Source organism: Gopherus evgoodei, chromosome 1 (assembly GCF_007399415.2).
Source record: "Gopherus evgoodei ecotype Sinaloan lineage chromosome 1, rGopEvg1_v1.p, whole genome shotgun sequence".
NCBI classification, from domain to species: domain Eukaryota; kingdom Metazoa; phylum Chordata; order Testudines; family Testudinidae; genus Gopherus; species Gopherus evgoodei.
Genome location: NC_044322.1, coordinates 349,424,121 through 349,438,952, shown reverse-complemented (window position 1 = coordinate 349,438,952; position 14,832 = coordinate 349,424,121). Strand labels below are relative to the sequence as shown.

The window sequence follows — 14,832 nt, the reverse complement described above, 5'->3', positions numbered from 1 at the left end:
AGAAAAAACACCTGCAAGTTATCAAGTGCAAGTAGGACAAGTTGATAAACTACCTTACCAATTAAATATCATACGTAGACTCACGTGCACCCAGATAGTTCAGTGCTACTTGTCTATAAGAGAGTGAATGAAATTCTGGCACATTTATAGGTTGATCATATACAGAGTCTGAGGGCAGCTCTTATTTTCATTCCAATTTTAGGCAAAATATCTATTCTTACTATGGCTTGAATGCAAACCAGGGAGTAGTACAACTGAATCTATCTACATGCAATCTTCATCCAGTTACTTATTCTTAAGTAACGTGCATCCAACTGGGCAACAATAAAAAAAACCACATATGTACTTTTACCAAACATACTAAGAGGATTTAGAAATTTTCAATAAACAAATAGGATGAAACATATGGATATGAGAAACTTTGAGTTCACAAGATTTACTCATGACAAAAATCAGAGTTGCCTTGGGGAGAGATTTATGAAACAAGGTATTTTAATGGGAATTCTTTTTAGTAATAACAAAAACAAAATTTCTTGTAGCTAGATCTAGCATTTGTTTATGCTGTTGGTTCACTGCATAAAAGAAAAAGAGAGAGATGGAGCAGATGGAAAAAAAGGGAAGGAAAGAAAGGAAAAATCCATGTGGCGCTAAGACTATATTTATTGTTTTAAACTTTGCACTCACAACTTGATCACCATCACACAGAGAACTCTATATAATAGATGCTTTCTGAACAGAACCTACAACCTAATAACACAGTAGAGCTCATTACACTGTTCATTGAAACACAAGTCACTGGGATAAAAAGAAACTTTAAGAACATGTTATTTCCTCACTGTTTAACAGTTGTTTTATTAAAGGCTTTCTTTGCATCTTGGAAATTAAATTTATTTTTGTTATTTCACCAGATGCAGCCTTAAAAAGCTGCAAAAGGGAAGTGGAGGTGGTGGGGATAAGTTTAACCTGCAATAGTTTTAAGCTAATTTTTTTCCATATTTAAGACATGATCCAAAGCCCACCGAAGTCAATTAAAAGACGGAAAGAAACATTGTCTGGGCCAGATCTCTTCCCCGGACCCACGTGAAATGTTTGTGTTTGAGATTTATGGGATGAAATCCTGACTTCTACTGAAGTCAATGTGAGTTTTGCGAGTACTGATTTCCATAAGGACAGGATGTCATCTCTGTTTGCCCCATATTTGCTTTCCCTGGTGAGCTGCCCAAATCTGACTGTTACAAAGCCAAGAGACCCCATTTTTCTAACATGTCACTTCTGCAATGAACCTGAAAGCATCTTTTTGGTCCCTCTTCCATAAAGGTGGCCTAATTTATAATATAATTATTACATTGACTCCCTCCCTTGCCCTACACAAAATCTGCTCAATATGATACTTCTAATCTACTGTGAGACTGAGCAACGGGAAGTCAAGAGAAAGTAAGAATGGGAGTTCACTGAAACATCTATCTGGCAACCTGAGAAATGACAGAGCTAAATAGCGGACCTTTGAAAACAAGTGACCATAGGAAATTAAGGTTGGCAGGGATTTAACCCTTCATGAATCACTTTGGAAATTTTAAAGCCAAATGCCTGCATGTTTTAACTATGTTTGACACCTAATTAGTCAGAAAAAAACAAGAAGCTAAAATAAATCCCTATTGTTCTTTAGAAACAAAACAATGACAACTGGCTACAAGGCATTTGCTTAGGCAAAAATCAAGTGTACATTCAAAAACAAAAACACAATGACTGTGAGTAAAACAGCAAAAGAAAATTGTTTGACACATTCTTTTTTACTCTGCATGTTCTCATTCATTTCACAGTTTATTTTATTAAACTGCCAGGCTCTCTATGCAGAAATAGAACTGCTAGGTAATTGGAGGAGTGGGGTGTTATTTGTCCTAATTGCTAGTAGTTTTAATACCCATTAGTCCCACTGGTAAGAAAATGGTCTATGGTATCTTCACATGAGATCCACACTGATATGTAATATATTCTTTCATTGCCCACAAAGTATATTTTCACTATGCACAGCTCTTAAAGCAGCATACTCACAAAGTACTGTGCCTATATATCCGCACGACCTTTTATCAGAAGGATAATTAGCCATCTGAAAAACACCAGCTGATAAGTCTTACTTTTCTCTATTTTATAATAACTAGAAACGTATGAGTCCATCCTGCAACATGCTGAACACTTTGGCCTCAATCCAGCAGAACTCTTAAGTGTGTGTTCAACTGTAAGCATGTTAGTCGACCAAGGCAGTCAGCAGGACTACCCAAATGTTTAAAGTTAAGCACATGCGTAAGTGTTTTGGTAGACTGGCCTAATGTGCTCAGCATCTTGCAGGACAGAGCTCTTATTTCTCACATGCTTAAAATTAAGCACGCTCTTCAGTGTTTTGTAGGATTGGAGCTAGAGTACTCATTGTCCTGCGATCATTTCATTTTTACAGCTTGTTCAGTCAATTACACAAACAGCACCAAGGAGTCTGTCAGTTTCCTGAGTTACTATTGTGAAAAACTTTGCCCTAGAAGCTGGTGTTTATTAAATTAAACTGTGAGAATTAGATTCTTGTTCCCAACAGAAGCAGAAGTTAAAAACAACCAGCCAGCAGAATAATCAAGTGTTGTGAAGCTGGTTATATGTTTGGATATCATATCAATATATACAAACTATGGGCCAGATCCTGCCACCGTTCCTCAGACCAAAGTATCTCTTTATTACACAGTCCCACCGATTTCAATGAGAAGTTTCAGTGTTAGTATGAGTGGCAGAATTGAGCCCTCAATAAACTTTAATGGGGTGAAAAATAGCAAATAATTATTAATTAACCATTAAACACTTCAGTGGAGCACTTTCAAGCAACACTTGAAGTTAAACTCCTATATAATAATTTAATTGAGTTTTACAGTTGGGTCATTAAAGTTTGGAAGTTAGATCACAAACAATTAAAGTGGTATTTAAAGAGTTTTATAACATGGCACATGCATCAGGTTGTCTCTCAGATTAAATTATTTAAAATAACTACTTTGTATTTATTAAACATAAAATAATTTTTTCACAAAGTGGCACATTTTGAGAACCACCAAGCGTTCTTTTCATATATAAAGCGGTACTTACACACGTGCATGTTATTTTTAAAATATACACATTCATTTATGTCACAATGAAGTCAAAACACACCCAAGTTTTATAGGTGTTTAATTTTCTGATTTAAAGTGTGAAAATAACGACTGCCTGGAATCACTTAGGTGTTTTTTTCTTCACACTTGTGCCACCAGAAAGACAGATTCTGCCTGTTATGCAAAAAGTAGAGAACATACTTCTCGTGGCATAAGATATATAGACTATACAGCAGACAGAGATTGACATCTATGACCAGAAACACACGTTCACTTTTTTCCATTGTATAAATGGTACATTTCTCCCCTCCACCACACACACACTTACACACTCTCTCTCTCTCAGTTTGAACTGAAGCTACTTTCCTCCATCTCCCTGCCACAAATCATCTGGGATTATAAGAAGTCAACTTTTAGGGGTGGAAACCTCTTTTAGTAATAATAATACCTAGCTCTTACAGTTTAATTTTCTGTCCATTTGTATACTGTCCAGCTTTTATTTTTTTCTCTCTACAATGTACATATATAGAATCTTTAATGAAATGTCCTGCAATGATAATGGAGAGGGTATTTCTGGTTCTTCAGAATCCTGACTTTTAATAATAGCAATAATTTTACTAAAGTTAATTACTGACAATGCATTGTGTCTAACACCATGCAATTTCCAAAGGTAAGTGTAATATCATGGTTATCTTCCCTAAATAACACATTCTCTGTAAGGATTACTGAAATATACTCAAAGTACGTATGATACAATTTCATTTAAGAAAAAAAATTGCATTACATTGAAGATCCACATACAATATTTCTAGTACATTATTCCTTTTTCTGGAGCTGATCTGTTCCTTTCAGTTTATACTTTCTTGGCAAACCCACCATCTACTGCTTATGTGAGGCATCTGATTGTCAGATCTGTGCAAACTGAATATTCATGACTGAGATTTAACCACTTCATGCATAAAAAAACCCAACATAAATCTCCCTCTATTCCATCGTGTTTGAACTAGATAAATACTCTGTTGCAGCTGTACAACATGCCCAGAGCAGCACAAAGATTAATTGGGTGGTCAAAGATGTCTAATCATTTTTAAAGAGTAAAGTCCTATGAAATAATTCAATATTCTTACAAAAATCAGCATATTCTAGAATCTTTGTCTGCAAATGTAACTAACTCTTCTTTGTTTGCATTTAAACTGAGTAGTATTGAACATAAAATGGGTTTTTAAGTGTTTGAAAATATTTTCTGTAACACAAATCTCCAATTTAGTTATAAGGAAAAGCAGAAAAAATAGGAACAGATCGTAGGAAAAGAGAGAGAGAGGAAATAAAAGACAACAACAGATTTACCTTTATAGGATAATCTGAGTCTTGGCACGTTATTCTTCACATGCTGGCAGTTCACTCTTTCTGCTAGTAATACTCCCAAGAAAAGCAGTGCGATCCTATTCAGCCAGCTCATGCTGCAGACGGTACTGTAGGGTCCTTGTATACTGGAGTCTCGGTGCTCTCGGTCCTGTAGGGTACAGCCGCAGAACTTCAAACAATCTAGAAACTGGAGGTAACAGGTGACTGAGGTCAGTTTCATTCATAAACGCAGAACAATCAGGACCTCATGGCCAGGCTATAGAACATCTCTCCTTCTTCTGCCACAGTGGTGGAGCAGGGGAAACTTCAAGCCCCTTCCAGTACACACCCGGGCACAAAAATTGAGCCAGGCAGTGGATAATGAGGCACAACTGTTGTGGGGAAGGGGGGAGATTACAAGGGCTGCTGCAGTAGTGGCGCTGAAGGAGCTGTGCCTTTTATCTACGCTCCTCTGATAGCCAGTGCCACGAGCTAATCCTGCTCCCTGCTTCAGTGCAAGCGAGAATGAAAGGGAAACAGAGAGGCACAGCGAGCAGCACTGACTTTTCCTGCACACATGTAGCGGGAGATGACACAGGATCCCGCAGACAGGTTTTTCCCAACACGCTCTTACACTGGCTGACAATGGGAGAAGAGAAAAGCACAGCCCACTCCCCTTCCCCTGCTGTCACACAACACATGCAAAAAACAGCTAGGCAGAGATTAGAGGAGGGAAGAGGAACCTCCACCAAGCTCGTGAAAGGCACGGAGCTATAAATTCACCTCCAAAGGCATGAGCGATTTTACAGCCAGTTGGGGATTTGATTTGATTTGATTTTACTATGTTGAATAAAAAAACACCCCCTGCAAAAAATAAACCCTGAATATCGCCACCCACATAAAGAACATCTCCTGCCTATAGTGTAATCCTGTGCGACTTGCTCTCAGTGAACAAGTAAAGGAGACTTCCATCAACATAACTTTACCACTGAAGCTTTTAAAGCCTTGTTAGGAAAAGTTCCTTTACTCTCCCGCCCCTCACCCCAATCCAGCAAAAGAAATTCCTAGTAAAGCTCACTTCAACAGTCAGTTCAAGACATGTATAGGTCCAGCGGGGCTTGTAAATTATACTAGGGGATTCTCCAAAGGATTCTTACAAATTTAAGGTGTCCACAATCTTCCAATTGCTTGGACACTTTGGTATTATTTTATGGGGGGTGTTTGTTTTATTAATTGGGTGAAACTCATTAATGAAGTAGAGTTTTTTTTTCCCTCTTATCATAAAGAGTGAAAGAACACTGCAGGAAGACCCCAATGTCTGTGAAGTGTTAAGGAAAACTTTAAATACAAACACAAACCTGCCCACCCCTCACACACCCCTTTTTCTGTGCGTGAAGAGTTACCAGAGTCCTCCAGCCACTCAGAATCGTCAGGCATTCAAGTGAGCATTGGAAGTCAACCTTAAACAAGCGTGTTGTCCAAGCAGTTTAGTATTTCCATCTATTTTGTTTTAAACTTTTCCAGAATGAAAAGATTGACAGATATTTTAGGACAGTAGAAGCTAAGGGTCAAATTATGACTCTCTTACTCACATTGGTGAATAACTAATCATATAAATAGTGTCAGGAAAGTCAGTGTAAAAGCATCATAATCTGGCCCCAATAGAATACAACAACAGTTTTTTACACCTACACACAGGTACAAATTCACTCTTTAGAATATAAGGTTTACTCTATTCTGAGCTTCTAACAGAAGTACATATTTGAAAAGCTGCAGATGGTTTTTATTCTAATTAAAAATGTAAACACTTTTAAAAAAAGAGGATGGGGCTTAATACTGTTGTAAACTAGATCTAAACTTTCTGTCAACACTGTTCGTTGCTGAACATTTGCAAAAGGGAAAAAAAGGTGTTTTTTTTTCCCATCCCTCTTTAACAAATTCTTCTTCCTCCTGAGTTTAATTCCTTAATCCAAAGGCATTGTATCCGCCAGATTCAGCAATTCTACTGATCAGTGGCATTGTAAAGAAAATAAAATCCAAAAATAATGTTGATTTTGGTCATTCCCACACTTGTTATCCTGAGCATTTTCATGCTCCAGGCAGTGGATTAAAGCCCCAAAATGACAAGAGACGCCTGTCTGTTTTCCATGGATTACTTACTACAGACATTCACTCTGCAGAGGAATTCATGTCACTTTGAGATTATTTGGAGAATTGGCCTAATGAATTATCCTTTTGTGTAGAGCAAACAATAAGAAACAAAACACAAAAGATGCACCATATTCAGGACTTTATAAAAGCACATCATTTTACAATGATGTTGTTACACTCAATTTACTGCTAGTTGGATAAAAGAGATCTAGCTCCTTTTTTTCTCGTAAGTATAAAAGAATAAGTAGCTAAAAATGAATCTTTATACATACATATATATAAAGAGAGAGAGAGAGAATCACTCTGAACTATTTTCCAGGAAATGAAATAAATAAATCATTGTTTCTGACCAATATTGCACAAAAAATATGGATTGCATACCATGAGTAGTAAAGCTATATAAGTCTTCATTTTGAGAAAGAAAACATAGACATGAGCCATAAGAGTATGAGAAACTTTCTCTCTTTTTGCCCCCATGCAGGGGCCACTCACAATCACAGTCCCCATGCTTTCCAAAGGGACATGCTAACTGAGATAGCTAGGTTTAGCTATCCTAAAGAGTGAGATTCCCAACCCCAAAAAGTGAGTTTCAAGGCCAGAGAGTGGTATGGTAGGTCATTGCTCAAAAAAGGGACTCTCATCTTTGGTCCTTGACGACATCCAATAGTCCAGATTTTTAATCCAACAAGCACTTAATCATTTGTTTTAAAATGTACACTGCTTAATGGTGCATATGAAACACTTAAATGTCCTAACTCATATTGAAGTCTAAGGCTTGTGAGAATTCTATATGCAATGGAAACCAGTGGATTTTAATAAAAAATAATTATCTGCTGGCTGGAACAAAACCCTGGATGATTGAAGAACCCTGAGGACATGAATTTGTTCAGTGTGATTTAAATTTTGAACTGTATTTTGCAGAACCCAAAAACTTTCGATCAAGTCCTGCTTGGTTCTGGGGTGAACTCATACTTTTTTGAACATCAAGTACACACACACACACACACACACACACACACACACACACACACACACACACACACCCTTCTCCCCCCACATAACCTCCTTTCTCCTTTTGCACATGTATAGAACATGGGCCTGTTGTCTCCATGGTTACCACAGTACACAAATCTGAAAGCCACTCTCCAAGCTGTAAGCCCTCTTCCTGAGGTCTCTTTCAGTGCCTGAGTAAAAATAATTGACACCTGTATACAGTTACTCAAAATGAGTGAGATAAGCCTAGGAATGTGTGTGTGGGTGAGATAGCATGCTAATAAGTGACTCTCACACCAGTGAGTGAGATTTGACATGTCTCTGCCAACCCAAGAAGATGGGAAGAAATAGAAGGTGAGCCCATGGTCCTGCCCCCTGCTCTGCGCCGATAAGCAATGCTGGCCACCCAATCAACACAATAGATGCAGCTCAGCTCCTCTGAAGAGTAGGGCAATGGCTACAGTTCTCCAGTTTTCAGGAGGCTTTGTGTCTCAAAGAAACCCAATGCCACATGTTGCTTCTGCTGGCACAGGGTGACTCCACACAGTCTCCCACAAAGGACTTTGCTTAGTAGGCATGAGCTGACCTATTCTTTTAAAGCAAGTCCCAGCAATGCAAAGTCTTATAATTCAGGGTGTTCAACAACTTACTTTCAAATTACAATTGATTCTTCTCCCACCCCCTCCCCGGTCAACACATGCATCTGCAAACAACCCTAATTGATTATATTATAGATGGTGAGACCAGTTCAGAGAAAGTAAAATCCAGTTCAAATCTTCATCCATTCCTCAGTCAAATGAATTCCTTTTCCCAATGAAGTAAAAAAGAATTTTGTCATTGAATGTGAGGATTATGACATTGCTATTGGATATGCTGTATAACCACTCCAGTTCAAGAAAAACAGCATTTCTTACACATTCTGTTTCCTGTCCTTGTTCCAGATTTTACACTTATCTGCCTTATCTTCCATAGTAACATGCATGCCTGGCTAGAATATGGCATCTCAAGCTCTGTGGTTGTACTTCTCAAAAGCGAGATAGGCGTAGTGGGTTCTGTTTAGTATTTCTGGCCTCCTGCTGTGTGGCATTATGAATCAATGTTCTTTATACAGCCTCTCACCATATGCAGTAATTTCACCTTGATAGTCCCCATAAAAGTTTATGCTTGAAAGTGTCTGGGCTTTTCCCATTGGCTATCCATCTAGAATTACCCTCTCAAGCTTTTGTAAATTGGGCTCATTTTGTGTTTCTCATTTGTCAATGTTGTTACAGAAATGAGTCTTACTTGAGTCACATTTATTTCAAACTCCTCTTGCTGCTGTTCCTTGCTTTTAGTACTTACAGGAGCTCCTGAAAGCTGTGCTGCTGTACAAAACTCTTTCTCAGCTCTGTATTTCACCTCTTTTGCATTGTCATGATCATTTTGTGCTACTTCAGTGCTACTTTACTTAGCTATGTTAACATTCCTATGAATCTCTGTAGTCCTACTTCTTTTGGGGGGTCCTTACCCAATTGTCTCCATCTTTCCTTCTCATTTGTCACTGAGAACTTGTCCTCTATAATTAATTTTGCTCAGCTTGATCTGGCATTTTTTCCTAATTTGATTAAAAGTCCTATACTTTGGCAAAGATAAGACATCTACTTTGATCAGAAGCTTGAGGATTTTTGTTTTTGTTTTATGCTTTAAAGGGTATTGTCTAGTTCAACCAAATTACTAACTATGTCACACAGGAGATCAGCCTAGATGATCATAGTGGTTCCTTCTGGTCTTATAATCAATTAATCTAAACTGCAGAATTTTATGCTGTCATCCCTTGTAGTGTTGATCACTGTCACCCTAAATCAACAATTACTTCCATACAGATCCTAAAAGGATCTAAGTCTCAATGCTGTGGTATATTTTAAGTATCCAGGCAATCAAAAAGAGAGGTTATTAAAACACGTACAGTATAATTCCAGTTCTCTGAATTCCCTTTATTCAAAAATCCTAGTTAGCCAAATTCACAGTGTGTCCCCCATATAGCCCTGTGCTACTTACACTTCTGTGTATCTGAATTTCCAGTTATCTGAAACTTTCGGATGTCCCCCAGATCATTTGGATAAATAGGCGTGTACTATATCTACACAAAAGGGAGCTGAAAGGGTAGAATTGCACTTTAGCAGGCTGGATTTTCCAAAATCCTTGGCTTGCATCCAAATTTGAAAACACTCTTGCATTTTGAAGGCTAGACATGATGCCCGCAATGCTGTCTTGCATGTCTTTGGCAGCCTTATTCAAATCTTTTGGATCTATACAAAAGCTTAACTTTTTTGGTATTATTATATGTGGTCATGCTGTTAACCAACTCAGTTAGTATCTGTATTCTCTCAATAACACTGAAACTTACCATTCTGTCATATTCAGCTTTTATTTTATTTCTCTGGGCTATTGGGGTTATATATGATGCAGGTATTTTTGGCAGCACACTGGGATCTATATCAACGTGATGTGTTTTATTCACAATGCATTCAGGTCAGCTAAACACCTCATCACATTCTTTAAAAATATTTTTTGCATCCTGTTCTGTAGACAGACTATACTCTCGTCATCAACTGCATTCAGACTGCTCTTCAAACCTAAGCAAACCTATTCCACTATTTCCGATTCTATGGCGTGGGGGTCCAACATCATACACACCTGACCATGTAGTAAAAGTGGGACCCAAAGGCATGCTAGTAAGAAACTGATCTTTATAGCCTAGCCCCAATCACATGGCATGTACCATGGACACAAAAGGCTTATACCCTTGTCATATCGGATGGGTCATTAGCTACGGTTTCCGATGGATGCTGGAGTAAGCTGTGGGGTGCTCTTCCAAACTGAAGAGAAGCATCAAATCTCTTAACTTTCAACTGCAGCTACTTCAGTCTCCCAGGCTGGTTAAGTGTATTGATTGATATACCTCAGCTGCAGAAATATTGGCAAAGATATATGCCCTTTATGGAGGAGAGGGGGAGGACAAATGTGAGAGTCAATTTACTAGCTCTTCACAGCAAAGCAGACATCAAGAAAATCAAGACAGAACAAAATAATACAACTGACTCCTAAATCCTGACCCAGCCCCACAGCAAGCCCTAAGAGGCTAAGCTGTGCCCAAGGGACTCCTTGGAGCAGAAAGGTACCCTCCCAAATACCAACCCACAGAACAACTGATCCCCCATTGCCCTAATCCACAAGGATTAGGCAAACGGCTTGAAATGGTAAATGATCCACCAATCCTGTTCTTGAGCGTTCCCTAGCTGACTTCTGCCCTAGATGCTAAGACTCAGGCCACTGGAATATACATGAAGATGCTATAGAGGTGGGCTCTTTAGCACTCATATCTATCCATCTTATTCCATTCCTCTGATAACCATATTGTCAGAGTGCCAATCTTTAAAACATGTATAGTCACAACACCCCTGTGTGGTAGGTAAGTGCTTTTATCCCCATTTTATGGAAGGGAACTGAGGCACAGAGAGATAAAGGTATTTAGATACCTAAAAAGTTACATATATGTGCCTAGTGGGTTTTTCAAAAATGTTTCAGGGCTACCTGCATCATTAGGCACCTAAATAAGTTTAAAAATCTAGTCATAAGTGACTTGCTCAAGATCACACAGGAGGTCTGTAGAAGGGAGAAGAATTGATAATGAGTCTCTCCACTACCAGGCTAGCAAGTTAAGCACTGGACTAGCCTTCTTCATAGAGCATTAGCTCCCAATCAGGCCTAGAAAGCCATCTACTCTATGCAACTGACCCTCACCAGTCCTACTGTGTCTGGGACCCATCACGGCCCTATGACAATTTTCTTAGTAACCTCTATTAATGAATGTCAAACACTTGAAAGAAATTATCACCATTTTCCATGTCACTCATTCATCACTGGGCTTTTAAAAAGCCTACGTGCATTGCACTTGAGTCATGTGCAAAAACCACAGAGTCTCTATGCAACATCTGCTATAATCATTGTTCTTTCCTGTTATTTTTTTCCCTACTGAATGGTTCATTAGTAGTATATGACAAAGACATCAGAGCAACAACATTAGAACAACTGCTTGTCATTGCCACGCATTGGTCCTAGCTGATTTCCCATGCTGAAAAAGCCTTTTTAATGAGGCTTTCCTTGTACAGGGAACGGGAAGCCTGATTCTGTTAAATAGAGTGTGTGGGTGCAAACATTCTTTGCAAGCTCAAAAGACATCACACAAAATGTAGGAGCTATATCATTGGTGCATGTTTATTTGAGACCAAAAACTGATGGCTATTTAATCACTACTGAGATACTCCATGGAAACTGGGGGTGGTAGGTAAACTGTGATAGAGCAGGAAAACTCAGCTGAACTTTCAATAATTTGACCTCTGTGAATGCTTTTAGTGGCAGCAATATGTAAAGTGTGTGTGTCGGAAGGGAGAGATGTAGGCCAGGGGTCGGAGGGAAGGCAAAGGAAAACAAACTCTAAGAAAGCATTTATTCTCTCTCGGATAAATGGAGATTTCAGAAATGAGGGTAGGGGAAGAGAGGACATCATATCCCTCCTCTACGCTGAACATGAAACTATTTAAGAAGGGCTCACTGTATATTATTTTCCTGTGTGTTCCTGTGACTTCATTCTGATGATATTTGAAGCAGGTAAACACAGACACAGGAAAGACAGGCTCTTTTTGTCTTTGGTGTAAAATGTTCAATTCCAAGGCAAAGTTAGATGGAGCGGGGCCAATTTAGTCACCTAACTCTTGGTTGTAAAAATTTAAGGATGGGTTAGACACATGAACATCCCAGGAATTCTTGATGAAAAACTAAAAATCCAGCTTGGTTTCTATTCCTCAGGCGTTCTAAAAATCATCAGTGTATGCACAATAATTTCATGTGTTTCTTTTTGTGTGTGTACAGACAGAAAGAAAGTGACTCAGTTGTCTCCTGTGCTGAAATCTGATCTGTGCAGGAGGTGGCAGAGTGAAGGGAAAGGCATCAGGGAACAAGTTATATCTCCCTGATTCTCATGGTGTATTTTCGTTGACCTTGGCATGAGTTAGAGCAGTTAGGGGGCTATGGTCACTACGGGACCACATGTCAGTTGAGCATCACCAGTGCACAGATGCATTCCCACCCCCTCAGCATGTCCTTGTCCCGCCCCCTCTACCAGAATGGGAAGAATAGCCAGTGAAGGAGTTGGTAATGCCACTTTATGCCAGCTGAACTGGGAGGAATTCTCATTTGGCCATTTTGAACCAGAATCCACCATTTAGTAAGTGGCCAGAACAGGAAGAGAAAAATCTGGACCAATATATACTCTGTAGAGCCAGATCCTCAGTTCAATTAAATCGGTGTAACTCCATTAAATACAATGGTGTTACACCAGTTTACATTAGCAGAAGATTGGGCACACACACATTGTATAATATATATGATATACGTTGTATAACATAAGATTATTTTTTATCATAATCAGCCTCTTAAGTCCATCATTTTCCCCCAGCATTTCAGAATATGTTACTGATGGATAGATCCCTTGTTTTTTTCTTCACAGTGTAAAGCTTATATGCGTCCTAGAGTTACTTCATGGAACCCTCTCAAAAATTACTTAAGTATTCTGGAAAGCTTTATGTATTTTCCTTTTAAATGTCAATACCTGTCTGCAGCATTTTTTTCTAACATATTTATCTCTATCTTCAAGTGAAACGGAACAAGAATATGTTTGCAAGAGACAAAAATTCCATTGTATATAGTGATCAGTACAGACTAAGCAATGAGGGGGAAAAATGAGGCCTCTGTTGAATACAAATGAAGGTGGCAGGTTGGTTTGTGAGTAATTACGTTTTGAAGCTACTAGTCATTTGCTTTCAGCAACCAGCAACCTTGCCCCACTCCCAATCCAAGGTGGGGGGAAGGGGGAGGTCAGACCATGAAAAACAGGGTGACTCCTAGAAAGTTATTTTACATCAGGCCCTAGACAAAGCTAATACATATGACCCCCGTGTTTATCAGTCTAAAGGGATGTTTTACCTAAGACACAACTTTACTGAAGCTTATTTTCATTCTAAACAGTTCCTTTTAACTATTGTTAAAGAGCCTTGAAACAACGTGCTTTACATGGTTAACAATAGGAAACAGTGTGCTGAAGCCCAGTATTAGTCTCCTTAAAGGGTTTATTATGATGGCAAAACCAATTGTTTAAAGTGCTCCAGTGTGCCCAAAAGGTCTGTATTGTGTATCAGCAAAGGAGGCTTTCACAATAAATTGTGAAAATTGGAAGGAGAAGAAAGAAAGAAACAACCCACCAACCAAACTTCAAACAAAACTTGCTCTCCATTATTTTTCCCAAATGTGGAATGATATATGACATCTCTATTTTGAGGGGAAGAAGTGTGTTTAGGGTAAACAGATAGAAAGTGTAAAATATCGGGACAGGAGGTGGGGGGTAATAGGTGCCTATATAAGAAAAAGCCCTGAATATCAGAACATCTGGTCACCCTAAGTGTGTTCTGTTTCATAGCAATGCCTTAGAGCCAAAATCTACTTTCAGTTCAGGGTGTAAGCTCAGGGCTATAGAAATTCAATGCAGTTCCTCTGTATTTACACTGAGAGCAGAATGCGGTCTTTGCGAAAGCAGCTGTCACCTTATGGAAAACTTTGAAAAATATCTTATTTGGAAACATGTGTTCTTCTGTGTCACATATTTCCCCGTCTTTCTCTTCCCTCATTCTTTCTTACTGAAGACAGTGCATTAAAACAGGATCTCCGTTGTTTCTTAAGAATTTATCTGCTTCTGCCACTTATTCCCCACCTGACATCATAATCCTCTGTTTGTGACATAATAATCATTTCCACAATGTTCAATTGTGATACCACAAGGAGGGTTTAAAATCTGATCCTAAAAATGCATTTTACTACAGTATCTTATATAATGTCATATCAACTTTCAATCCTGAAATATAATTTCAGCCAAGTGACATCAATTAAACTTTCATACATGGGAGTGATACACTTGAAATAACTCCCTAGAGATAATTCCCTCTGGATTTTATGGTTTTATGATTTGACCTTTCAGAAATGTTTCCACCCTCTTCCTAATGCTTGCTTAGGTAAGTCACAGTGACATTGCCGGATTAGAAAATATAGCACAATTTAGTCAACACAGTCCCCTACAGTGGTTAAAAGTCATAATGAGCAGAAGCCAAAGAAATATAACAAATGTCTCAGG

The 14,832-nt window shown here is 38.6% G+C and overlaps 1 protein-coding gene across 1 annotated transcript in view; it reads right to left on the bottom strand.

Moving 5' to 3' along the window:
* SEMA3A (semaphorin 3A) overlaps window positions 1-5,079 on the bottom strand; it is a 209,648-nt gene extending 204,569 nt beyond the window's left edge. The window contains exon 1 of the mRNA XM_030561793.1: window positions 4,470-5,079. Coding sequence (XP_030417653.1) covers window positions 4,470-4,707 — 238 coding nt within the window. The 5' untranslated portion in view covers window positions 4,708-5,079. The remainder of the gene's footprint in view (window positions 1-4,469) is intronic.
* Between the last annotated feature and the right edge of the window lie 9,753 nt (window positions 5,080-14,832).